Source organism: Cydia splendana, chromosome 18 (genome assembly GCF_910591565.1).
Source record: "Cydia splendana chromosome 18, ilCydSple1.2, whole genome shotgun sequence".
Lineage (NCBI taxonomy): Eukaryota > Metazoa > Arthropoda > Insecta > Lepidoptera > Tortricidae > Cydia > Cydia splendana.
Window position 1 is genome coordinate 17,220,405 of NC_085977.1, and position 21,004 is coordinate 17,241,408.

Sequence of the window (21,004 nt, forward strand, 5' to 3'; positions counted from 1 at the left end):
ACAATCGAACTGCTAAAATAAAAACGCATTTAAGAAGAGTTCTGAAAGAAAGCTCCCAGCTAGAAGCGTTTGTAAAGAAAAATTACGCTACTATTCTCGTAAGTCGGGTAAAAATGTGGCCGAGGAAGCTTCAGAAGTTGGTATTTTTTTGAAGTGGAACTTCTTTAGCGGCGCTGTGCACTTTTTGTGATGGGGAAAAAATGTTAAACTCGCGACAGGTCACATGACTGTAAGATTCGTAAGACGTAAGACGGACACGTGACCTGATCGAAAAACTGTTACAATGTCATTGATTTTTCACTTCTGCCGCACTCCTGGAGTGCAACCCGTTGTTTTTAGGGTTCCGTACCTCAATAGAAAAAAACGGAACCCTTATAGGATCACTTGTGCGGCTGTCTGTCTGTCCGACCATTCCCCCCTTTATCTCTGAAACTAGGTACTGGGCCTAAAATTTTGAAAAAAATACACAAAATAGTACTTTACTTATAGATGACAGGAAAACCTATTAGAAATGTGCCGTCAAGCGTGAGTCGGACTTATGTACGAAACGCTTGGAACGCGAGTCCGACTCGCACTTGCCCGGGTTTTTTTTACTTGAGTGTCGTTATTGACACAAACTACAATGTTCTAACGACAAATTATCTTGTTCCAGGTAATCAAGTGTAGTGTCAGTGCAGTGTAGTGAGTGAATGCGTGAGTGCCATGTGCAAGCGTCGGGCGCACGGCGCGCGGGTCGTCGCCTGGCTCGCACTCGTGGTCTTAGGGACGAGGGCCTTCGATACGGAGGATTTTCTGAGCGATCTTGATAAACCAGGTGAGCGGAGAAATTCATATTAAGTATAAGTTTAAACCAGGTGAGTGAAAAAAAACATATATATTACATAGGCTATCCTAAGGGTGTTATGAGTCGTGGATTGGATCGCTCTTGTGGTCTTAGGGACAAAGGCCTTCGACAAGGAGGATTTTCTGAGCGATCTTGATAAACCAGGTAAGCGAAGAAATTCATATAGGTATGTTACATAAGAAGAAGTGGGAGTTGGAAGGGGTAGACCTCGGCGGACTTTCTCTGATCAGATCGGGGAAATCCTGAAGAAAGGCCAGGTCAAGAGTACCATAAACCGGCAAGCGTGTATGAGGAATGTTATGAAAGTGAAGGAACCGAAAGAGGTACCTATGTAAGGATCGTAGCAAGTGGAAGTCCGTGGTCTTAAAGGATGACTCACATTAGAACGGTCCGTGTCCGGGCCTAGGCATTTAACACTTGAGTTTTCTATAGAATGCATCACGTGATCACCGATCTCCCGTGCAAACGAGCTCTGGTATATTTTTGCAGCACAGCAGTGACAAACTTAGAGACTGATCCGATACCCAATTATAGTAAGCAATAGTGGCCATACCTACTAATAGTATAGTTATGTATGGTTGGTGCCAACCCTACCAACGTAACATGTGGTGTTGGCGAGTCAGAGTCAATAAGGATTTACAAATGGAAATGACTGCACCAAAAATGTTTTGTAGCTCGATATCATATTTTTTTAAAGTTACCTTTCAATTTTAATTAATTTATACTGTTGACAGTTTTTAACAGATACCGAGTACCAAAGCGCGATTTATTTGGTGTGCAAACAAAACCTTGGTAAACTTATTAATCAATTATGTTAATGTGGTGTTGAATAATTACGCAATTGTTTTGCGGCTTTGTTGATGGTAGTTTGTACATTTTTAGTGCACTAGTGTCAATAAGTTAAAGCTAATTATTGTTGCATACATACAGCATAGATATACAAAAAACTAATTCGTTAGCACAGACATCTACATCATTTTTATGTGTGCTAAGTTACCACGAGTTTCAGCAAAACTTTTTACATTAGTATTTCACCATTTAAAAAACTAACTCCAGAGAACTAGAAACATAAAAATTCACGAGCAAAATTCAAAACTGATTTTTTAAAAAGCGCCATAATTACTTCACTCGTAACACCTCCAATGTTAGAGCGAGCTATTAAGACTTCTTTTTTTTCTTTCGCAGTTCAAAAGAAATTTAAGTTAGTCTGGAAAATGTTTCTTGGATCTGATTCTCTAATTTAACTTCTGTGCTTTGAGTTCTCGTTTTGCTTGTCTTTTGAAAAATATAAATAATGTCTGCGTTTTTACCGTTTATTTCAAGACTGTGTCGTGTTTAATGAGGAAAGTGTTTTATTTTTTATAATTTCTTGCTCAAAATAAATAAAAAGAGTAAACGTTGCGTTGTCGGATTTTTTTTTTGTAAATCTACTTATTACACCTTATTAAACAAAGTCCCCCGTGGCGTCTGTCTGTTTGAATGTTTGTTCGCGATAAACTCAAAAACTACTGAACGGATTTTCACGCGGTTCTCACTTTATCAATAGAGTGATTTTTGGGGAAGGTTTAGGTGTATAATTTTTCAACCCGTGCGAAGCCGGGGCGGGTCGCTAGTTTGGAATAAAGTTAAAAATATGCTGGCACCACGGTTTACATCAAAATGACTTTAATTAAACTGCGGTTGAAATTACTATTATTGATGTGTTTCGTTACGGTAAATGGTCTCAATGGCATTTAAAATATTTAATTGTTTTTCAATTGTTGATTCATAGTCACATTCCTTTCAAATAATTAAAATGGCGCCAACAACGAAAATATAATAAAATAAATGCATTCCGTCAGAGGTTTTATTGATGGATTACGTTTTACAACTTTTATTATGACTACTTAATATGACGTGAGTGGTAAGTATTCGACCCACCTAGTATGAGATTATAGATACAGTCGCCATCAAATATATCGGAGCGGCCGAAGAGCTCAAAAATATCTGAACACGCACTCTAATTTGCACATTGACATATTCGCTAGCGACTGCGTAAACTAACTTACAATGCGTCTCCCTCGTACTGCCGTTGGTACAAGCGAGATGCACTGCGTTTGAGTTGACGCAGAGGCCTCCTTTTACTCGTGGTAAGGGTACTGTTCGTCTAAATTTTGTTTAGCATAAACTACGTTAATCATGCAAACTATTTGTATAATGTTATAAAAGCTAACTTTCGTACAGTATTTTTCCACAAAATTTAATTTCGTTTGCATGTGGCCTTATAGTTGGAAAATATACTGGATTAAAATACCTCTACAAAGCTTACGAACCATATTAGAAAGTTTTAATAATATTACAATTGAAAAACTTTTGTTAACACACGAACGAACGTTAATGCATGAATTTAAAACTAATTATATGTTATAACTTTGTAATGAAATGGTACCTATATATTTTTACATAATATACAATGTACTAGAGTTAGACAAAGACAAGTCTGCAGCGATTTTAATAGCACACGTAGTGCAAGTGTTATTTTAAATGTCGAGCTTCTATGAAATTATGACTTATAAATAACACTTGCACTGCGTGTGCTATCAAAATCGTCTTGGTCTAACTCTAGCAAAATATTTATTCATTGTGAACTAGCAGATGAATATTTAACAAGTCTTTGCGTGTCAAAAAAAAACAATATAGTTACAAACTTTGCTTAGTTTGGGGCTAGGTCGATCTGTGTATGACTGTCCCCAAACTTGTATCATAACAAAAGCAATAGCTTCACAAAATGAGATAAATCTACCGAATTTTACCAAAATGCGGGTTTATTTATTTATTTAATCTTCGGACTTAATGCCTTAAGGCATTCTCTAGCAATGGGTTAAACCAGAAATATTAAGTAGGTGTTTACCTATGTGTTATAATACCCCAATTATTTAAATTCATCATTCACCCTATATACGTCCCACTGCTGGGCACAGGCCTCCTCTCACTCGCAAGAGGGCTTGGGCTATAATAGTCCCCACGCTGGCCCAATGCGGATTGGGGACTTCACATACACCTTTGAATTTCTTCGCGGATGTATGCAGATTTCCTCACGATGTTTTCCTTCACCGAAAAGCAAGTGGTAAATATCAAATGATATTTCGTACATAAGTTACGAAAAACTCATTGGTACGAGCCAGGATTTGAACCCGCGACCTCCGGATTGAAAGCCGGACGTCATATCCACTCGGCCACCACCGCTTCAAATTCAAATTCATTAGGTAGTTAATTTTTTTTTTTTTTTTTTTTTTAACATTTATTTACATACAATATATAAGAGCCTCGGTAGAGAGTACCATTTTGTACCATTTGGTGTTGAAACTCTAGCTCCATGGGGTCCCAGCGCGCATAAGTTGTTCGCAGAAATCGCGAAGCGTCTGGTTGACGTAACTGGTGACCGAAGAGTTGGCGGCTACCTCGCACAACGTATCAGCATTGCGATACAGCGAGGAAATGCCGCCAGCATCCGTGTCCAATGCCTCAAGGGCCTATTTTAGATTTAAGCTAGTTATTAATTTCGTTTAGTAGTACCACGGTAGTTAATTAAATTCCATGATTTATGATATGCGTCTATAAACATGCTTAGGTACCCATTTCACTACATATATTTATAATCTCCCAGACCATTTACCGTGACCTAAAATACCTGAATGTCTGGCACGCTGCGCACCTTCACGCTCTGACTTCATAAATACGAAAGACGATACAGTAGGCTTACTAAATGTCATAATAATTTTGGTCAAAAATTTAAAGACACTTTTTTTTGTACTCGTAGTTAGTGAAGTGTTATAGACATCGACACAGTAATCGAGATACGAAAAATGTGATTTTTAGAAAATACCTAAGTATTCTTTTTTTTTAAAAGCCGGTTATCAAAAATGGAGATAAAAGATTGAAGAACCGATGTCTTATAATTTTATCTGTAGTGCAAAATTAGGAGATACGATTCAAAATTTGTCAAAAGTCGATGAAAACCTTGGGAAGCCCCTTAAAACATATCAAACTTACTCTACTAGCAAACTAACGGCGCGATTCGAGAAATGAATTAGATATTCACTAGATATGAAATAGTAAAGATATGTGACGTTCCACGGAAAAAGGTACCTTATGGCGGCTGGCGCCGCGATTCGGGAAATGAATTGGAAATTCACTAGATATGAAATAGTAAAGATATGTGACGTTCCACGGCAAAAGGTACCTTATGGCGGCTGGCACTTACGTCGCATAGCGCCGCAATAATATTGGAGCGGCGTTAATAATAGCGTAAGCGCCAACCGCCATAGGTACCTTTACCCGTGCGACGTCACATATCTTTACTATTTCATATCTAATTCATTTCCCGAATCGCGCCGTAAGTATACTGTGTGGTTTTATTCACTTCGCACCATTTGGCTCTTCCCTCAAAAATGCGCTGAATCTAGGTAACTTAACACCGTAATTAAGCTGGTACGGAATCCCTGAGCCGCATTCAGATTTAACAACTGGTTACGGTTTTGATCTTAATTTGATACGACCTTGAAAATCGCTCACGCTGGTTGGTGCATGCGAAATTAAGTGAAAGGGGTCATCCATTAATTAAATCACACGTTTAGGGGGGAGGGGGTCAAGAAAATGTGACACGTTGTGACATGGGGGAGGGAGTCACAAACTTTGTGACGTCACTTTAAATTATTTAATTCGCTGTACGGTTAAATAACAACTTTTTGGACCGATAATCAATTTTATTCGTTTAACTTTCTTTACTAATCAGTAATGGGTTATTTATATAGTTACTAATTTTTTTATTTTATTTTTTGATAAAATATTAATAATAGGTACGAACTACTTAATTCGATTTGCCGATTTCGTTGACAAAATGTGACGTCACACATTTTGGCAAACCCCTCCCGGTTTGCCAAAATTTGACCAAGTGTGACAATGAGGTGGGGAGGCGTCAAGACGATCGGCAAGTTCGTATCAAACTATAACAAATTGTTAAATTAGAATCTGCATGCCTAGGGTCTAATGGAATACGTCAAATAACGCAGAGAAATTGTCAATTTCAGGCCACGCTTTTTATGACCCCCTGACCTATGAGAAGGACAGATTTGGGGCATTTTTTAGATTCTTTTACAGAAAAATATTTTTTTTTACTATTACGCTATGGCATGCCGGGGCTGATTTGACTAAGAATTTTAGGCATGTCAGGTATTTAAATGTAGATTTTTTGGGTGAACTTTGAAAACTAAAGCGATTTTAAGAAATTCAGAATAGGTTTTTTTCGTGGGGAATGTCTTTTAACTTTTTATGGATTTCAAAAGTTAGGAAAATATATTTAGACGATTTTGTATATTTAGATGCTTGACACTTAAGTAAGTAGTTACTCGTATTTTTGAGTTTCGCTATGTCATATAGGTAGGGCAAATGTAGCACGAGGTCAATATGACTAGAATTTGCGGATTTTCATCAAAAATAGAGATTCATGGATTTTTTTGTAAAAGTTCAAACTTATGGGGCATTCTGAATTTCGCAACTTTGGAAAGTTCTCGTGAGTGCATTGCTAGGCATTCACACTGAGTCTTTCATTGGGTTGGTAGTCGAATGCAAAGCATGAAGTTACCAGGAAAATACATTTATTGTCATGCGGCTAAAAACCCAGTCAAATTGCGCCAATTGTTGTTGTGTGTTGTGTTGTTGTTCTAATTCTGTTACAACTATCGAACTTAAGTACAATGCCCTCAAAATAACTTCTTAGAAGCGAACGCGTATGCAACTATATTATACTAAAAAAATGCTGAAGTAATCCTACACACTATAAAGTTTGAGCATTAAAATTATGTCCTTCACATATAACATTAAGTATTTAATACTTTATGTCCTTCACATAGAACGTTAAGCATTTAATGCTTTGTTCGTCGATAAATCTTTACCAAAAATCGTTATTACAAGCCTTAAAACAAACATTTATGGCCATAACTGCTTACGTCAGCTTCATATCATGTTTATATCGAATAAAAGTCGGTAGAAGTAAATTACAGTTGTGATCTGGGCTCGTGTTATCCGTGATTTAAGCCTTTGATGTATTATCTGAGGGTATAAAAATACGCGTATGACGGATTTAGGGATGCGTGGGTGCATTGGTACCTTACGGATATTTCTTGATATTTTATGATTTTTTGATCATGTTATTTATATAACCTTCTAAGGCCCACAAAACCAAAACGGATTCAACCATTTTTCCCTCACCATTGATTTCAAATTGGCAGTGAAATTATAATAAATAAATATTTGTCAATTTTAGACAGATCTACCTCGCCCCACAGTAAGCTCAATAAGGTTTGTGTTGTGGGATAAATAGATAAATAGACATAACCTACTTAAATATTTACATAAAACATCCATAACTCAAGCACAAATTGTGATGACTAGTGATGAGCAGACAAACGAATGTCCTTACCAGGATTTAAACCCGAGACCTCGTAGGCAGGGTCACTACCGACTAGGCTAGGAGGCCGTGAAGGTAATAAGGTAACTTTGCAAAGTTAAAGTTTAGAGTTAAGAACAAAACATTAACCAACTAATCTTTACCATACCTATGTACAATGCCTCAAGGGCCTATTCTAGATTTAAGCTAGTTGTTAATTTCGTTTACTTAGTACCACCAAAGAGAATAGATAGTATAGAGGGGTCCTGTCATAGTAAATTTTGTCATTGTCATCTATCGACACACGACTAAAACTCAAAATGAAAATGTATAAAACTATCGAAAAAATGTATATATATGGATAAATTATTTTATTATTTTTATATCATTTTGACCCATTTTCATTCACTGATATCTATGTGTTAAAATTGTTAAATATAAAACGGTGTCGTCAACGCCATCAAGCCGACCATAGGCCAAAGGTGTGTGCGCCATCTATCCGAGAATGACTTTTTCTTGATTTCCGAGCCACGTTTTTTTCTTAGACTTTATTCATCTTATACGGTGTTATATGTCTTTGGTACCACTGTATATATCTTGTATGTAAATAAATGATTGTTAATAAAAAAAAATCTTTTCTATTTACCACAACAAATAGAATTTGCCTCAAATGCGCCTTAAAAACGTATTATTCTGAAAATTTCATGTATGGGAAAGAGATGTGAATTAATTATTCTCATTACATTTTAGCTCAGCGTTGTAATGACCTAATTAATTATGATGTGTGCATGTTTCCCGCCGCAAATGTTAAATATAAGTAAAGCATTTCGGTTTTATTTTATCTTCCATAAAAATAAATTGTGTTTGCTGTTATATTACCAGAACATGGAATGCACTTGTATTCTGAGCAAATTCTGTACATTTTTGGTATTCAAAACATTGTAGTTCCGATTTTCTTTCAGTGGGGCTTAGTCGATTTGTGTAAGAATGTCCTGTAATATTTATTTATTATTATTATTTATTTCTCAGGATCATTATCTATAAAAAAATTGACTTTGTTAAGTTAAAACGTTATGCAGCGACTTTTGTTTTTTGAAAAGAAAAAAAAAAGAAAAAAAATGAAAATATATGCTTACGAGTATATGCATGCGTGGCGCTTTTTTGTGCTTAAGTATATGCAGGCGTGACGCACCGAAATGTTTGTTCTCCATACAAAAACTTTACCTAATTTGTATTGCCTATATCGAGAGACAGAGAAACCCAGGTTTGGATAAAAAAAACATCAAATTAAAAATGCTCTAAAAGTGCAAATATTTTAGTATATAAAAACGAATAAATAAAAGACAACAACACAATTTACAACAAATAAAATTGGTATCATTAAGAAATATTTTAATTATGAAGATTACTAAAATATAATACAGAACCCACGTCAATAAATATTATTCAAGCGCGCCCATAAGCCGATAAGTACTTCGCGTGACAACCACCCATAAAATCTAACTATGAGAATATATGCCCGACTCATGTATGCCCTTCCCAAGGTTTCGACTTTTTGTTTCAACCCTAGCTCTGTATAACAAATTACTAACGTTATAATTCATAATATTATAGGGTTGTCGGCGAGTGTCCAGATGATTTAATGTATTCTTTGTTTGTTCGTTTAACGGAGCTGTGTTTTGTTTTTTAAAAAGTTATTTATTGGTTTTAGGCGATTAATTTTTTTATTCAATAAATTTGTAATAAATGGTTTTTGGAATATATTATTTGAAATAAACTCGTGAATAGGGATTATCGTTTGAAAAACGTTTAACCCTATATCTAATAAACTAGGTACCTACCTACTAGATTAAATACGCTTTCTTTGAAATAGGTTTAGTATTTATTTATATAAAGTGCATGGCATTTAAACGTAACGTAAACTTAAAAACCGGGCAAGTGCGAGTCGGACTCGCGCACTAAGGGTTCCGTCTCATAATGCAAAAACCGGGCAAGTGCGAGTCGGACTCGCGCACGAAGGGTTCCGTACATACCATAATGAAAAAAATACGGAAAAAAAAGCAAAAAAAAAAACAGTCACCCATCCAAGTACTGACCACGCTCGACGTTGCTTAACTTTGGTCAAAAATCACGTTTGTTGTATGGGAGCCCCACTTAAATCTTTATTTTATTCTGTTTTTAGTATTTGTTGTTATAGCGGCAACAGAAATACATCATCTGTGAAAATTTCAACTGTCTAGCTATCAGGGTTCGTGAGATACAGCCTGGTGACAGATGGACGGACGGACGGATGGACGGACGGACGGACGGACGGACAGCGGAGTCTTAGTAATAGGGTCCCGTTTTACCCTTTTGGTACGGAACCCAAAACAAGTTCTATTATTTAAAAACGAACAATATACTTAATACAGTACATACATATAGTACACTTACATACATACATACATACATATATACATACACATACATACAGTTAAAGTACATTTTATATTAAGGGCGGTAACGAAAATTCACGAACGATTGAAGCCCGAAGGCAAAGGCGAGGGCTTAATAAAATTAACACGAGTTCGTAACCGCCCGCGGCTATCACAATGTTTTTCATCACACTTGCTCGCAAAAGGTGTTACACGTAGGCTATGCGGTCCGTAAAGTCATACTCGTACCTTCTAAATATAGCCGCCTACATATAATGTGAAATTGTAATTAAATAATAACTTTAATATATCCTATGTAAAGTACAATGGAATTAACTCAACTTTTACCTCAAATGCACTGCAGAAAGGAAATCGCATTAACTCAAACAAGTCTCCGATAACAGAGACTCCAACCAATCGCATGAAAATTAGTTTCATTAAAACCTAACAGGAGCGTATAATTTAGTTTGCTCTAGAGCCAAATTCAGAAGAGAAAATATAACATCAATATAATACAGGTCATTTTGTTATGTCTAGCCACACTGTACAACTTCAATTATGTAGCCAACACCAAAATCTGTAGATATATAACTATGCCGAAGTTTTTTCGAAGCAGATTTTTTTTTTAATTTCTGGGTCATCCATAGTAAATGTAATTGACGTATTTTCTAAACCAGAACACCGAAGTTCGTGAATTGTTGGCCTCTAACTCTTTTTTTTAATTAAGGCATTATTTAAGTGACAGAGAAAGATGACCTTCAGAAATAAATACACCGCCAAGTATTTCGATGGCCCTAAAGAGAGTAAACGCGTGAAATCAATACGATATCGATATCATCCCGATACGTCAAATTCATATTCGAGAACAAGTCCCTTTAAATAAGAGTTTTTATTCACCGCAGATAATATGGCGAACTTTACCGATTCACATTTATAACTCTTTTTATGGTTTTCGCTGCGAGGGGTAGAAAGAGGGTGCTTAAGTGACATTGTCGAAGAAACCACAGATTGTATAATGCTATAGATACACCATGTTTGTTTGCCATCCCACCTAGAACTATAGAACTGTTAGAGATGCTACTAGAACTCTCACAAAACAGTGCTTTGCAGTTTGTTATTTCGCAATTTTGGGGTTGGTCTCATAATAAAAGTAGCTCAGTTTAGCGAGTAGATTCGAACCCTGAATTTAAAGTCCCACCATGGTCAGAGCCTGGATGGTGGATACTGTATAGGCACACTAATTTTGAAGAAGGACAACTTTGAATCCTTTTTTAACAACTAGCTGAAAACGCACAATTTTGAGACCCGCGAAAATCAAGGATTCAAGGAAATACAGTGCAAATAAAATAAGTGTTTTCCTCTTTCTCATAGCTTGTACAAAAGAAAAGAGACATTTTAGATACTATAAACATTCGGAATCTGCAGTACAGTCATGTATTACGAAATTACAAATACCACCTCCTCCAGCTGATAATATACAGGCGAATTCCAAGGAAAACCAAAACGTGGAAGAAGACGTACCTCGTGGCTCAAAAACCACAGGCGATGGTTCAACAAGAGCACCAGATCGCTGTTTCGAGCTGCAACCGTCAAAAGTGAAAATAGCCCTAATGATAGCCAAGCTCCGGCAGGATACGGCACCATAAGAAAAAGATAGCTCGTACAAATGGCGTGTCTACCTTTGCATTATGCAATCCGTGACGACGTCTTAAGATTATGTAGCAATAATGAGCGAATTTAGCCTATCGTTTCAATTCTTATTCTCAACGTTTCTCGCGCTAATTCCACGGACGTTGTGCAGTTGTTTTTCTTTTCGAGGTTTTATCTTTCCCGGGTATTTTGGCGTGTATTTTTTGTTTTAATGAATTCGGTCCTTCTGAAAGGACAACAAAACTTTGCGGTCTTTTAAACTTGCAAATTTGTGTTTCGAATTTTGTGGAATTGTTAGTGATATAAGAAGGTATTTCCTGTTTTTAAAAATCCAGTGTTACTTTATTTTAGCTTTTTTAAAATTTTAACCAAAGTCACATTGGCATTAACTATAAATCTAATAATAAAAAAAAATACTTAATAATTTAGACTATCATGTTATCATGGGGTCCCTTTGTTTCCCATAAAGTTTTAAGTCATAAATGTCATAATGTACTGTTTGTCATATTATCGTTAGTCATAAAACTGAAACCGTTAACTTTTCAAGATTTTCGTAAGGTTATTCTAATAGTAAATAATTTTAATTATTAAAAACATTTAGATTACAATAGATTAAACATACAAATTATAAACTAAAATAAACCTAAGAATGAGTAAAACGAACTTAACAAATAAAATATTGCCCCCCACTCTGATTGTCTCCCGGATCAAATGTGCCAAAAATACTGGCGGCATTACCCCGCTGAATGGCCAGTGATATTTGTTGGATAAGGAAAGAACCAGAGCGAGGGTCGCAGCCCCTATCCCTTAAGGTTATTCTATAGATAGGTTAGGTTAGGTTAGGTTTGTTTTATGGCAATCCTGAAAAGTTACGCGTTTCTGAGAAAAACCAATTATGACTAACGAAAATTCGGACAAACAATGCAGTATGACTTAAAACTATTTGGGAAACAATAGAGACCCTGTTATCATTTATCAAACTTATAATTTTTTTTTTTTTCCTACATATTTTATTTAGCGAGTAAAATAAATCCTTTGAAACTAATCTAAACTTAAACAAATAAAAACAAAAATATATTTTAAAATATTAACGCTTAAAAGGTAATTATGATTTAGAATTTTAAAATATTTTTCCATTAATTAAATGCTTGTAATACACAAATTTCTATTAAATATTCAATTATAGAAATTATATCGTTCTAAATTATGAATAAATTAACTCTATTGTTTATATATCCGGTGCGATGTCGTAAATAACAAGTTTATGATATGTGTAGGAATAATGATTTCAACATATAAAGACTCGAAACAGATTATAGCTTATTTAGATTAAGATAATTCACTAAAACCGGACGCTATGATGTTTACCACAAGGTTGGCATTCTCTCTCCCTTTCTCTCTTCCAACCTATGTATCCCACATGGCGATGGGGTCAGCTTTCCGTACCTTTCGCGTCCACTTCGCCCTATCCTTGACGTCGTTTTCGGATACTTTGCACTCAATCATATCTTTTAGCACTAAAATGTGGTTGGCATTAATTGTGGTTATGAAAAGTATATAATATACAAAGTAAAAAGATATGTACAAGATAAGTTTTAATAGCGTATTAATGACAAACTTTTCGAACTATTTAAGTATTATATTAAAACCCACCCATATAATTCTTTTACGATTTGTTGTATGATGATCTTTCGACGGGTTAAAATAAAAGTTATTTCGATTCGAAGTGATCTTTGTGTGAACAGCTGTGTAATGTGTGGGAAGTCGAATGATGATCGATCATTATTGCCCGGTACTTTGATGACCTATAATTTACATTGATGGCTTTATAGTGACAAAAAGCAAATTTAATGTTTTCAACTGTTTTGGTTAAAAAAAAAGTATTATTTTCATTATAGGGGCAGGAACAAACGATCATAGATATGTTTATTTTTTAAGAGTTAGTTGTTTTGAAACGTCTTTAAGTCTGTATGTTTGTTTTTTGTTTGGAATGTTTAAGAATTATGTGGATAGACAACTTAAAAAAATTATATAGCTTTCAGATAGAAAATCTCGAAAAACCAAAAAAGGACCACCGAAGATATTATTAAACAAAAAAAAACACCAAATCGATCAAGCCGTGTACGAGAAAACTAACCTCCTTCGAAATTTTGAAATAGGTACCCAGCTTAAATAAATGTGAGTGTACATAATACCCAGCCGTCATGACGTCACTTGATTCACGTTGACTCGAGCCTGGAATGGCACCCCAGACTGTCTGGCCATAAATTGTAACTCACTCGAGCTACCTAATGTAAATCCGCCATTACGGCATTATAATGGTAATTTTACACTCAAAACATACATTAACTCCAGCCTCATTTACTTCGCAACAATTTATCAAAAAATGCCATCACCGTGTCCCATAATTTTACCCCTGTAAATACATCCTTATAACATCCCTGTAATACCAAAAATATTCTTTCAGAATATCATATTTTTTACTATAGTGTCGTTGTGATATCGACCATATACAGTAGTTATTAAAGTCCAAATGTACATTGACGCGTGTTTAAGATATGAGGTTTTAAAATTAAGTTGTATTTGCAATGAGAATGGTAAGTGGTCATACATCATAGGCAAAGAGCTATATATTACGGATGCAACTGAATATGAATGAAGGTGTTCACTATTTTTAAAGGGAAAAAAGTCGAGAATATTTACAGTGAAGTTGGTTTGAAAGCTTTTTATATATTGTTGGAAGGTTTGTCTACAAAAAAGAGATATAACAGGATAATTGGATGGTGTTTAGCAAAAATAAGTCATCCCACATCCATTTTGCAATAAAATGTCAACTTTAAGCGTACATTTTTTGAGTTGACATCTTATTGAAAAACTAATAAGGGTTGTCACACTATTGCTTAACAGCATCCAATTTCAGGCTATTATTTTATGCCTTAGCGCCACTTGCACCATCCTACTAACCCGGGATTAACTGGTTAAACCGTTAACCCAGTGTCAAATTGTACTGGTAACCATGGTAACTCCAGGTTTAACCGGTTAACTCCGGGTTAGTGAATGGTGCATTGGCCCTTAGTGTCCGACTACGCCACAGAATAAATAATAGTACTAGGTACAGAAGGTTCACTCTCGAACAAAACGCGTTTATTACGACAGATATGACCGCAAGGTTGCGCAAGCGCGAGCAGGCGTCCATTCCGTAGAGGAGCGCGGCAACCACTACTGCTAGACACCAAAATTGGTGTGGGCCGCATGTACTTGTAGCGCATAGCGTAGAAAGGATTATCCTCCTAAGGCCCAAAGTCCTAAATAGTATTTACTCAGTTCGATGAAATTTAAATCATATTTAATTGAAATAGAGTCGCATTTGTTTTGTTTCGTTCAATTTTCAAACAAAACCAAAATCAACTCTATTCCCTGCACTATAGATTCAAATTTCAGTGACAAATTCTGGATTTTTCATTTGTATGCCTGGGCCCTAGGAGGTTATGTTTCCGGACCGATATGACCTTCACACCTTCAAGAACAGAGCGTACTCCCATCCTAAAGGCCTTAATGCAATTACGACCCGTCTGGTGCGTTGAGCGGCCATGGGCGACGGTAATCTCTTACCATCAGGCGATTCGTCTACTCGTTTGCCTCCTATATCATAAAAACATTGTTTGTTAAACTACACCCATTGCTATTTTCAAGCATAAAATAGATACCTAAGAGCCTTGCCTGCTAAAAGTTCTTTACCGTAAAAGCGAATGTGCCAAGCCCTGTTAGTAATACCGGTAACCGAAGTAGACTGGAAGAAATAGCTTTTAGTGCCCATTCCGCTTGCAGCATTGAGTTGTTAATGTGTTTTCAACAGATATGGGGAATACACGACTTTCTAAAGAGGTAGGAGCATTTCTTGAGTGGGGTTATTTATTTATTTAATAATATTTTACTTCAAATATAATTACCTAAATACCTACGTTATCCATTTTATGTGTAACAGTCGTTAATTTAAATAACTTTTTATTTATTTATTTAATCTTTATTGCACATAAGAAAACACACTGCACAAAAGGCGAACTTAATTCACTTTTTGTATAAAATATAACCTTTATACTTGACTACGGCAAAATTTGTTTATTTATATTTTTTTACTTACACATCTTTCACAAAATGTCATTAAAAATTAAAACTACTTACATTCATTTAACTAAAACAAATCTTATTATATTGCAAAATATTCTCTTTAACTTTGATACACAAACACAAGCGTTTTTTTTTAATTATCAACAATACCTATATAATTATTTTGTCAACGTATTTTAGACCCAACTTGGTGTTAAACCATTGTACTAACTGAAGAACGTTTCTTACGTTTTACACTATTTTTATTACACTACCAAAAAAAACAGAAGACACGTGTCAAGCAAAAACTCGAGTTTAAATCTGTGCTAACATTTTTTGTCTATGTCGCCTAAAATTAAACTTTGCAGATGCTTAACTTCACAAGTTCACACCTGGGATCAGTAACAATATGCGCTAAAATAAGTATCTTTAGTATGGTGCCAGATGGTGTTTTAGGATCAACCTTGCGACCAGACATAGGATTTATGAGGGCAAAATTAAATGACAGGCAGGGAGATAGGGAGATAAGATAAATTCAATTATTGATGCTTTTCCCATAGACTAGTTTACTAAATAGTGGTTTCTTTAAACTTTGTTTGGAAATGTTTTTTATTTTTATTTGAAAATGTTTTGACAAGAATAATTTTTTTTTTCTTATCATTATTTTATTAAAATCATATTTTATCAAGCTAAACTTGAAGCGATCACTAGTAAGTACATGACGATATACACCTACAATCTATTTTATTATGTAGGTATCTAGGTAAATAACAAACTTACAATAAAAAGTACCTAATCTAAAATTAAAACTATCTACAAAACTAATACATAAAAAAAACAAAAATCTATATCTAAAGAGGCGTCCTACATTCTTAATTTTAAAGTGAATTTGGTTGTCACATGGGTTGTTTTAGTAGGTACAGAATTGATGTAGTACATATTTGTTTTCCATCGTATTTTCTCGGAAACGTTCGTATTTGTCATGCTACTTCAGTCAATGTTAGTAATTTTGTACAGAGACTGACTGAAATGGCAAGACACGTTCGTAAGTTTATTGACTATTGACACTTCACGCATACTCTCTTCTAAGGGTAAAGGTACATCTCTATCGTAGGTACTGATACGGTAATATCCGGTACCTCCAACAGTCTGTACCGGAAATCGATCAACACCGCCTGTCGCGCCCAAGAACCAGGTGTTATGTTACATTATTCAGTTTTGAACCGTATTACAATGACGCAAGGTTTATTTATCTACGTATTATCTTTGATCTCCAAAATATCTGTAGATATATCGCGAGTTCTATTTTGGTAGGGGATAAAAGGTAATCCTTTTAAGGGTCCTTATACCATAGTCAAATTAAGCGTTACTCGACTTTGTAAACTGTTAGTGGCATCGCTATTTTATAAGGTAGCTATATTCATTGAATCCATACTAATATTATGAATGCGAAAGCGTGTCTGTCTGTCGGTCTGTCTGTGTGTTTAAACGGATTTAGTTTAAATTTGACATAGAAGTAGTTTGAGTCCCGGGGAAGGACATAGGATAGTATTTAGGTCGGAAATCATACCTAAAGAGGATGAAAAGGAAATGAGAAAATTAATGAATTGCCTGTTCATTGGTGTAAGCAATTAAGCATATTAATCTCGAAATTATTGTTCTCGAAAGAATTCTTACTCTAACTGCTGGTATTCATTCCACGCAGACGAAGTCGTGGGCAAAAGCTTCTTCTTCTTCTTCTTCTTTATATTTAAGAGCTGTGCTCTTGGCGGTGGAGCAATCTCCTACTCGTCCGGTCCTCTGCCAACTCCTTAACCTTCTGGTATGACACGACCTGAACCATTTCTTTGTATTTAGGCAAAAGCTAGTTGAATATAAAAAAAATTACAATACTTGTATATAGCCAACATTTCAGATCAATAGCGCAAGTCAATGAAAACTCATCCATGACACGCATTTGTAATACGCACGCCAAAAACACAATTATTAGATTCCCTCGATTTGTCCAATCATTTTAGTAACACAATTAGTACAATAGCACGAAAATTTGATAATAAATAGGCCAATCGATTCGCCATTCTAGTATGTGGAATATAAAAAGATAAATATAAACTAGCTATATGCAATTAAAGAGAGCTTCTGCAACGAAACACCGCACTGCGTCAAATGCTAGACTAAGATTATTGGAGAAAAATTACCTCCGATCCGTGCCAGGTTCTGTTTTAACTCCCATTTTGTTTACTTGTTTTTGTTTGTGGCTAAAGACGGTATATAACCTTTGGATTGTGTTTAGTATTTTTGGACTTGCCGTATCCAAAAAGAATAGACTCAAGGCCCGATTCGAACATTAAAGTTCGTCAAATATTTCGGCTAGATACGATATGGATTAGATAATATATGTCAGTGTCAAAAGTGACGTTATTGTTTGAAAACGTCACTTTTGATACTGACATATCTGACCTAATCCATAATTATCGTATCTAGACGTAATCATTTACGTATCTTAAAGTTCGAATCGGGCAGTAAGATTATTGGAGAAAAATTATCTCCGAACCGTGCCAGGTTCTGTTTTAACTCCCTTTTTGTTTACTTGTTTTTGTTTGTGGCTAAATACGACGTTAACTTTTGGATTATGTTTAGAGTTAGACCAAGAAAAGTCTGCAGCGATTTTGAGAGCATACGCATAATCAGAAGATCATAATTAAATAGAAGTTTGACGTTTAAAATAACACTTGCACTGCCTGTCAAAAAAGAAAAAGATTAAGGTGCCGCCGTATGTTCAGAACCGTATGAAAAATCGTACCGCTAAGATCACAATACGGTTGCCAAAAATTTCATTAGCAATCTTGAGGATTTTCTCTAGTGACTTCATCGATTCGAATCCTGATGTTTTGACTTTGGATCAATAGAATAGAATCACGTCAAAAATAAACAGAAGACGCATTGTAAATAAAATCTCCAGTTGAAATCTGTGTAGGAAAATCCTAAAGAATCTTAATTCGTTAGGATTTTTTTTAATTTACCTACAAGCGAAAGTAAAGTAAACTACGGTATCAAAAACCAACATCATTATCAACAAAAAACACAAAATAAATAAATTTCTATATCGCCCTAATCATTAACACGATCATTATTAATAATGTACAGGAATGTCATAAATAAAACAAGAATGTCCGTTTCAGATCAGATTGGACCTTTAATGGGCGCTCCTGTTAAAAGACAACGTTATCTGATCTTATCTGATCTTATATCTTGATATCGATTGTTTAGGATCGTGGCCCAGTGCAAGATAGTACGAAGCAAAGCTAACTTGGTTTTAAATGTGGGCAAATGGTGCTGGTTTATCGTTGGCTATGAATACATCAAAAATTTTAGTTATAGAAAATGAATAAATAAATACGAGTATTTGAATTTGACAGTAAAGTGGTAAGTGTGATTTAAGCAGTTACGCTTACTAATTTAATAAATTGACATGGATAACAGGCCAATCAAATTAGATCCAAACATAGCGTTTTGGAGAATTAATTCCCAGCAAGCTGTAAATCGTTTTAACATTATCATTTGGGCCTAAATGCGTGTAATCCGAGTTTGCGCAATTCTCTTATCCTTGGGTTGACAAACCACTTGATGTAGAAGGAACCCACCATCAATAGGCTTTCCGAAACTTGTCGCGCGAGTGACCGAAGATACGTGAGTTAAGCCGTAAAATTAGCTTAATGTTAGCATAACTCACGACAGTTCAAATTCGATAAACATAGCTTATCTACCACTGTCTCCAATCCCATAACCGCCGATCGTCGTGTGTGATCTTGTAACACTCCACAGTCGTGTCATTATTGTTATCTAACAGATAACAGGCAGATATATCGCTTGTTTAACTATCCGTTATTTTACGTAGGTGTTGTTGGAGAAATTTTTGAAATGTGTAAAAATAAAAAAAGTTGTGCTGTAGTGAATCATGCTTGGGATCACTGGAAATCATATTCATTCCTACATGCCTACAGAGTAAGTAGCTTTTTAGGAATACATAAGTAGACACCTTGGCTGGGCCCAGCAGTGTGACGTATGCAAGTCAATGCAGAAAATAATTATACAAAATATTCCTATATGTGTCAATTACAAACAGACAGTGTGCGCGTTTTAGGTATTGACAGCCTCTTAAGACCAGTAGGGCTAATATGGTCGGCTCTTTATCATTTGTCACCATGCCTGTCACGTTCTAACAAATATATAAGTGCGAAAGTGACATATGGCACGACAGAAGATGAAAATGCGATCATGACACCGCAGCGCTGCTGGTATTACCAATATCTCAGGCGAGTGGAAACATCGATTCATCAACTAGATGTTGATTGAGCTTCAAACTAATAGTTTACCTAAACTTCGGCTTCAATGTTAGGTTTAATAGTTTCTGAACCATATTATAAACATCGTATATACAATGTACATGTAAGTATGCGTACAGAGTAGGCTCACAGAGTGTACCTGAATAGTCGTCGATAGTAAAGTAAACCTATTATAATTATAGAGCACATTAACAGAGAATACACTGCATGTTAACAATAAGCTCTTAACTTAGACTATTTTTATTTAATTACACAAACGGGTCTACCGCGATATACTTTCATTATTTTTAACTTAAATTCCTTGAAGAAAGATGCACCAGCTGAAACATACATTTGCTGGGACGTCAGTCTTTCCGTGACCACAGCTGGTGCAACTCAGATGAAACGTCGGAATTGAAGGTAAAAATAATGAAAGTATATCGCGGTAGACCCGTTTGTGTAATTAAAAATGTGTACAAAACGCGAGAGTTTAAAGTGTTACTATTTTTGCCTATAGGTACTGACTTATATTGATACTTGATACAGTCAGCAATCAATAGTAGCGGATAAAACAACGCGCCAGAAGTATCTGCCACCCTCGAATACTTTTCCTTTTTTTGATACCTTACACGTAAACTTTCTCAATAAGTTGACGGGATACGCCAACGTATAAACACAGGTATCTCGTTCCATTCACATTATATCATGTTATAATTTCTTCTTCCTCGATTCCTCATGACTGAGGGTCGCGACCACATCAGGTCGTTATTTTGTGCACCAAAGCTCTCCATTCTGCACGATTTTCCGCTTTTCTGATAATAGGCGCCTGTGTAGATCCGTGGCAGGCCTTCTTTACAACAACTTCGTCTTCATCTTTTATAATATTGGTTGCAAAATCTTCGACGCGTAAAAAACTCACGATCCAAGAAATCTTTAGCAAATCTGAAACTATTTACGCTGTGGCGTTATTGACGTAACCTGTTAGGGGCACAAACAGAGCTGTTTAGATAGCATGAATATTCAGAGTTTATGGTGTGGTTAACTTAGAAAATATCACGGCGGTTGGCTTTGACAGGCGAGCCTTCGACTTGGGCGCCATTCGTGTATTAAGTGTTGGCCATTCAAGAATAAAATCATTATTTGAATAAACATTCGTAGGAATAAAATCATCTCGATTTTATTCCCGTCAAAAATATTCAAATAATTTTGGTCGGGAATAATTCGTATGAGAAAAAAT

The 21,004-nt window shown here is 35.5% G+C and overlaps 1 protein-coding gene across 2 annotated transcripts in view; it reads left to right on the forward strand.

Moving 5' to 3' along the window:
- Positions 1 to 621: 621 nt before the first annotated feature.
- LOC134799092 (hemicentin-1) overlaps positions 622 to 21,004 on the forward strand; it is a 228,311-nt gene continuing 207,928 nt past the window's right edge. Inside the window, exon 1 of one of the 2 annotated variants that reach the window (XM_063771477.1) lies at positions 622 to 814. In XM_063771477.1, the coding sequence (XP_063627547.1) occupies positions 703 to 814 (112 nt within the window). In that variant the 5' untranslated portion in view covers positions 622 to 702. Of the gene's footprint in view, positions 815 to 921; positions 989 to 21,004 lie in introns of those variants that run through there. The other variant, XM_063771478.1, reaches the window with a different exon arrangement.